Source organism: Carlito syrichta, unplaced genomic scaffold (genome assembly GCF_000164805.1).
Source record: "Carlito syrichta isolate Samal-C Ts95f unplaced genomic scaffold, Tarsius_syrichta-2.0.1 Scaffold308876, whole genome shotgun sequence".
Taxonomy (NCBI): Eukaryota; Metazoa; Chordata; class Mammalia; order Primates; family Tarsiidae; genus Carlito; species Carlito syrichta.
Genome location: NW_007252972.1, coordinates 804,255 through 811,307, shown reverse-complemented (window position 1 = coordinate 811,307; position 7,053 = coordinate 804,255). Strand labels below are relative to the sequence as shown.

Here is a 7,053-nt window from a genome sequence, read left to right as displayed (position 1 = left end):
GGCCTAATGAGGGCAGACGGAGGCAGATGGCCACAGAGGTCTGGGCTACAGCCAGCATGGAGCAGGCGCGAGCCACTTACTCGGCTGCCCGTGACCTTCGTGGATGGCCGGCCATGGGCCAGCCCAGTGTCTTGGGGGCATTTGCTGGGGTCACCCTGCCTCCCACCCATCCTTCTCCTACTGGCCTCCTCCTAGCCCTGGGCCTCCAGTTCTTGGTTGGTGAAGTTACCAGGTGATAGGACTCAGATCTCAGAGGGCCACCATGATAAGGTCTGAGCTCCAGGCTGTGACATGCAAAAATGGTGCCTGAGCAGAGTGTCCTGTTGGGGACGGCAGTGCTATCTTTCCCTTGCCCTACCAGGGTGTGGTTTGGACTCTTGGGGTGAGCAAGGCTACCTGGCTCGTGGTCTGGGTCTCCAGCAGAGCCTGGAGGCCTGGAGTAGTCAGAGTGGGCTTCCTGGAGGCCATGGCAATGCTTCTATACACACAAAAAGGAGTCGCACCTCATTTAGAGGGGCACAGCTGGAGCAAAGGTGCCCAACAGTCACAAGGAGCTCAACTTGGTCCCAAGGCCATGAGGCAAGTGCTGGGTGTGTGCGTGGGCCTCAGGCACTGCATGTCTGTGTCTGTGTCAGGGGTGTGGCCTGCATCACGCTGAGGACGGAGCAACCTCAGGCCTCAGGTGGGCGACCTCAGGCCTCATCTTGACCTGGAGGGGAGGGGGCCGTGGGAGAGACATCAGGAAATGGAACTTAGAAGAGCTGGGGACAGGAGGAGATGGGGGGGTGGCCAGCCAGTGGGCCAGACCTTCACAGGGTAGGGGCTTAGATCCCACTGCCTAGAATGCAACAGTCACACTCCAGTTCTGGTTGGGGCAGTCACGGCCCAAGGCCTTGCAGACAAGCCGTCAGCAGGTGGTGGGGCCTCGTGGGTTGGAGCCACCCGGGGAAGGGAGAGGCTCACCCAGGAGCAGGGGAGGACAGGCTGACCCCAAGTGCTTGGGGCTTAGCCCAGGGAGGTGACAGTGAGGGCACATGGGGAACAGGGCCGGGACAGGTGGGGCCCTGAGGCTATCAGTGAGGTCAGGGGAGAGCTAGGCCTGGACCCAAGAGTCCTGGTCACAGCCCTGAGCTCACCACACTTCCGGAGTCCTGGGCTCTGTGTGTGGAGACCTAGAAGGTTTGTGTCTGCGCTGGACTCTCAGCTGTGCCCCCACGTACCACTGGCCACATGGTGACCTTGGCTGACCTTCTCCATTTTTCTGGATCCTGCCTTTCCCCCTTTAATTTATCTTGCCAGTAACATGAACTGAGTGTCCCTGAGGGGCCTGGCCCCAAGAGAGCTCATGGGCATGGAGGGTACTCAGCTGCAGGGACAGGCAGTCACCCCCAGCATGGGACCTGGACTGGATCGGGGTGACACCAGAGTGGCCTGGGAGGCAGCCTGGAGGAGGTGATGCTTCTGGTGCAGGGAAGGGCGGTCCAAGCCACAGGAGCAGCATGTGCATGATGGAGACTACAGGGCTGTGTGGGAAAAGCCATCATAAGCTTGGCTGTGGAGAAAGAGGGGGGCCCAGACTGGGGTGGGGGGCAGTGGTGCCAGGTGGGGTAGGCCCTAGGACTTAGGGGACTTGGGGTACCTGAGAGGGCAAGAAGGGCTACTCAGGGCTTTGGGGGCCAGTGGAGTGGGAGGTCCTCACCTCTATAGCATGCCAGGGCCAGCAGGGATCTAAGAGCTGCTCTGTAGTTGGCCAGACTTGGGGCAGGGGCAGGGGCAGGAAGGTGTCAGCTTTGGGCTGGAGAGTCCTTAGGAACCCCTCCTCCCCAGGCCTCGCAACCTGGGCCATCTCCCTGACTCTCTTGGGCCCCCTTCTGAGAGCCTGAGGCTGGGGACGGGGGTGTGCTGCAGGGCTCTTTCTCCTCCATTCCTTGGTTTTCTTTGCACTCTGGACTCAGTAGGGCTTCCGTTCGCCCCTCTGCAAACATGCAGTGTCCTCAGGCTGGGGGAGCAGTGCAGGTCACCACACAGACCACAGGCTGTGCGGTCGCACAGGGTGAACACATGCATGTAGAAGCAGGGACCAGCCTGGCCTGCTCAGGGCTGTGCCAGGCTTCATAGCAGGAAGTGATAGGGTCTGTCACTGGCTCAGGCCCCTCCAAGCAGAGGACAGGATTGGAGTGGGTAAGAGGCACAGACATATGAAGGTGGGGAAGTACATTCCGGGCGGGGAACTACAGGTGCAAAAGCCCTGAGGTGGGAACAAGGAGGCAGCTCACTGGTCTTGTCAGGCGAGAGGGGCTGGCGGGTGGGCAGGGCCAACCCAGTGGCCTTCGCAGAGCCAGGTAGAGCATTCAGATGAAGCCTAGGGCATGAGAAGTCAGGGAGGACTCTGAGCAGGGGGTGACCTCCAGTGGCATTTTATAAAACCCTCTGGCTGCAGTTGGACAGGAGCTTGATGGGGGTAAGCTAGAGGTGGGAGCCCTGGGAGCCTGTGACTGGCGGCCAGGCCTGGAGGGTGCAGAGGACAGAGGGAGAGAAGGGAGAGGTAGGACTTTGGTGCTGGCGAGTTGGTGATGTGTCAGGTCTGTGGGGGCGGGTGGGGAGTGGAGTTTCAGGTGCCAGTTGGATGATCAGCAGATGCTGGGGTGCTGTGGAGCATCTCAGATGGGGATGGGCCGAAGCAGTGTCTGCTCCCCCCCCACTAGTGTCTCAGAGTCTGGGGCCTGAGGGGACTGTCCCTAGGGCAGGTGATGGCCTGCTGCCTCCTGGTGCTTCCCTGGAATTGGTGGGGGTCTATGATGTGATGGAGACGAAGGGTTTATCATCAGGCTTGGCACATGATTATACTCCGGAGGCAGGGTCTGAAGCCCTGTCCTCACAGGGGACAGCCCAGGAAAGAAGGTTCTGGGGAGCTTTGGTGTGTTAGTGAAAGGTGGGGGATGGGGAGGGTGAGGAGGTGCCTGAGGTGGGGGGAACTTTCACTGGGAAGAGGAGCCTTGGGGGCTGCACAGAGTGACCTTGGGCTGCCCCCACATGGCGGGCTTCCGTCTGCTGGGCTGCAGAGCTGGCGTGCTGGGTCCTACTCCCAGGCCACTGTGGTCTCATTCCCCATGGTCTCTCCCTTACCCACAGAACATGGAGAAGGCGACCCTGCCATCTGTGACGCTCATCGTGGGCTGCGGCGTGTCCTCCCTCACCCTGCTCATGCTGGTTATCATCTACGTGTCCGTGTGGAGGTAGGTGCTGCCCCTGAGCCCTGGGTGGGGAAAAGGTCTTGGTACCCACATCTCAGCACCTCCTTCCTGGAGTCCCCGGGTGGGGCCCTGGGCGCTGCTCCCTTTTTCTTCTCACCTCTTCAGCCACCTCCCTCTCTGCCACCAACCTAGCCCTGCACTGTCTCCACAGCCTTGCCCCAGGTCCCCAACAACCTCTTCACACACTTGAGCTGTGCCCACACTGAGCAAGTGCAGACGGGAGGGTCCCAGATCCTGCTGTCCCCTGAATACATTCCCTGGAGATGCCAGTCCTGAGCCCACTCTCTAACGGGGCACATCCCCGCAGCCGCCTGGCTTCCCTGTCTGTCCTTACACCTGCACTAGCAAGGCCACAGCCTTCCCCAGGGCCCAGAGCTGGCTCTCTTACCCCAAACTCCCTTCCTCCGAGAAGGCCGAGGGGGCTTGGCACTGGACCTCTGTAGCCATTGCAGGTGCTGCCTGTCCCAACTGTAGGTCTGTGGGTTTTTGGAGCCCCACACTGGGGCCCGGGCAGGTATGAGGGAGATGTGTGTGATGAACACTCATGTCTGAGCCTAACGAACCTGAGTGAGTGTGGTGCGCTGGCTCCGTATGAGCATCCAGGCCCGGGTGGCTTCAGACGTATGAGTTCTCACCTATGGGCATGCATGTGACTGCAGGCGTGTGCCCGTCAAGCAGGTTCCATCTCCCCCACTACCTTCTTCCAGCCCCATTGAGTAGAAGTGTGGAATAGAAAGTGTGAACTCAAGGTCACTGCCCAGGCAGCTGCCCATGGGTCCGAGTCAGGCCTCCCGGCATGTCCAGAGGGCATACAGCCGCTGTGCCTGGCTATTCCGGCTCTGCAGGCAGCACGATGTCAGCCAATAATCGGAACTGACTGCCTGGCTGCTGCCCAAGGTCGGGCAACAAGAGGTCGATGTGGCTGGTGGGGGCGGGGTGGCCAGTGACTGGGTAGTGGTTAGCAGCAGGCCTCGCCACTGTCCCGCCTGAGGAGGGAGCATCCAGCGTTCCTCCCGCTGGGCTCCTCGGAGTCCATGACTGTTTCCTCCCAGGGGACCAGGCCTCCCTGGAGCCTCCGTTTCCTAAAACATCTGGGGATTGGGGCTCGGGGGCTCTGAAGTCCAGTTCTGGTGTGTCTGCAGTTTTCAAAGCACCTGCCTTGCTGAACTCTGCTGGCCATCACTGCAGCCCTACAAGCTGCAGGCAGGGACCGCTCCGATGGCCCCCATGGGGAAGTGGGGACCCAGAGAGAGATGATGACTTGCCCAAGGCTATGCAGCACTTTGGGGCCATGTCATAGCCACTGAGGCTCAGCTCTGTACCCCCTGCCCTCCACCTGGATGGATCTCAGTCCCCAAGGGCTGATGGTGATGGTGATGGTGGTGATGGTGGTGGTGATGTTGGTGGTGATGGTGATAATGGTGGTGGTAGTGAGGATAGCGGTGGTGGTGATGGTGGTGGTGATAGTAATGGTGGTGATTATCAGTATAGTGGTGAGGGTGATGGTGAGATGATGGTAGTGGTAATGATAATGGCTATTAGTGTGATGGCGGTGATGGTGATGATGGTGAGCTGGTGGTGGTAATAGTGGTTGTACGATTTCAGCCTCAGCTGGTGCTACCTCAGGACGAGGGAGCAGCACCCAAGATGAATAGATAGTGTCAGTGGTAGTGATGATGATGGTGGTGGTGGTGGTGGGGGCAGTGACTGCAGGAAGAGGGTGGGGCCCTGGTCTGGGTGCAGACCACAGAAGGTAGTCGTATGCAGATGAGGCCGTCTTGGGTGCCGCCCTCAGGCCCCTGCCCTCTCCCGCAGGTACATCCGCTCAGAACGGTCTGTCATCCTCATCAACTTCTGCCTGTCCATCATCTCCTCCAACGCCCTCATCCTCATTGGGCAGACTCAGACCCGCAACAAGGTAGGTGGCTCTCTGTGCTGCCGTGCATTCCTGGCATCCTCAGGTAGAGTGAGGTGGACCCCCAGCAGGGGCCTGGGCTGTGGGATCCCTGGGAGGCTCAGGCAGGAGGTGGGCAGGAGGAGGCTGCCCCCTGCATGGAGTTCCTCCTTGGCTGCAGCAGCCCACCAGGGGCTGATCACCTGGCCGAGAAGGGCAGTCTGCGTTCCAGAGTCTCAGCTGGACTGGCCCTTGGAGATCAGCCCGCTCAAGTCCCTCCCGGCCCCCATGGAGAGTGGCATCGGTTGTACGTTTTCAGCCTCAGCTGGCGCTACCTCAGGACGAGGGAGCAGCACCCAAGATTGACTGAGTTCTGAAGCCATTCTCTCTCCCCGCTTACCCGGCCCTGGCCAGCCTTGAATCTGGCAGCTCCTGAACAGATAGGCTTGAGCTGGGGCTTTTGAGTGGGCTCTGGGGCCAACATTTGGAAGACGAGGAGGGCGGGGTGTCTATTCCTGGCAGTTTGTGGGCAGGGTTACATAAGCACCCACCTGGGGACCTTAGACACTCAACAGCCCGACTCAGGCCTGCCAACCAGGGGACCTCTCAGTGACTCCTGCCTGAGGATCTGGCCTGGTCCAGGCACTGCGTGCTGTGCCTCGGAGTGGGCGTGGGGCTGGTGAGCACCTGCCCAGCGCCCTTGCCCTCCTGCCCTGCCCAGGTGGTGTGCACCCTGGTGGCTGCCTTCCTGCACTTCTTCTTCCTCTCCTCCTTCTGCTGGGTGCTCACCGAGGCCTGGCAGTCCTACATGGCTGTGACGGGCCGCCTCCGGAACCGACTCATCCGCAAGCGCTTCCTCTGCCTGGGCTGGGGTAAGTGGTGGCCAGGGCCAGGCAGGCCACCTCCCTGGGCCTCCTGGATACCTTTCCTCCTGGCCCCCGCTGCTTATTCCTACCCCTTGCCACCCCTCCCTTGCCCCTCCCCTGGATACCCCTGGGGCTCTGTTGCCCCTCGGGTGGGCCTCTCCATTTGGGGCCTTCATACCCCCATGGGGTTGCCAGGCAAGACACTGGACACCCAGTTAATTTGGCTTTCAAATAACACATGCACATTTAGCATAAGTATGCCCCACGAAATATTTGGGAGACACTTAACACTTAAAGCTGATGCCTTGTTTGTCTGAATTTGGATGTGCTGGCATCGTACGTGTCCTCTGCTCACCTGGCAGCCCCACACCCAGCCCTGTGGACCCTCATCTTGTCCACCTCCTTTGCCCCTTCATTTTCAGCCTCACCCTGTGTTTGGGGACTTCAGAGGTGCCTTCCTGGTCCTAGTCCCATCTGTGAAGGATGGGAGGAGGTGGCCAGGGGCTTGGGTAGGGACCAACATTCTTTCTTCTGCTCCTTCTCCAGGGCTCCCTGCGCTGGTTGTGGCCATTTCAGTGGGGTTCACCAAGGCCAAAGGGTACAGCACCATGAACTAGTGAGTTGGGACAGTGGGGGTATGGTGGATGCCCACATGCCACCCAGAGCTTTCCCCCGCCCTGGAAGGTGAGGGCTGGCCATGCCCTCCCCTGTCTGGCAGTCACAGAGGCTCAGGGAGGGGGACCCCAGGGGCTGGAGGCTGAGCCCCTTAGACAGCCCCTTTCTTCTGATCAGCAAGCCCACCCTGGCAGTGGGCAGTGGGATTGAAAGAAATGGGGCCGGGCTCAGTGGCTCAGCCTGTAATCCCACGCCTTTGGGAGGCTGAGATGAGTGGATTGCATGAGCCCGCGAGTTCGAGACCCAACTGGGCAACTTGGTGAGGCCTCATCTCCACAATAAATAAAAAAAAATTAGCCAGGCATGGTAGCGCGTGCCTGTAGTTCCAGCTACTTGGAAGGCTGAGGCAGAAAGATCGCCGGAG

At 60.1% G+C, this 7,053-nt stretch overlaps 1 protein-coding gene across 1 annotated transcript in view; it reads left to right on the top strand.

Moving 5' to 3' along the window:
- Window positions 1-3,131: 3,131 nt before the first annotated feature.
- Window positions 3,132-7,053, top strand: part of ADGRB1 (adhesion G protein-coupled receptor B1) — a 25,114-nt gene continuing 21,192 nt past the window's right edge. Inside the window, exons 1-4 of the mRNA XM_021716718.1 lie at window positions 3,132-3,236; window positions 5,070-5,172; window positions 5,870-6,020; window positions 6,561-6,630. Coding sequence (XP_021572393.1) covers window positions 3,136-3,236; window positions 5,070-5,172; window positions 5,870-6,020; window positions 6,561-6,630 — 425 coding nt within the window. The 5' untranslated portion in view covers window positions 3,132-3,135. The remainder of the gene's footprint in view (window positions 3,237-5,069; window positions 5,173-5,869; window positions 6,021-6,560; window positions 6,631-7,053) is intronic.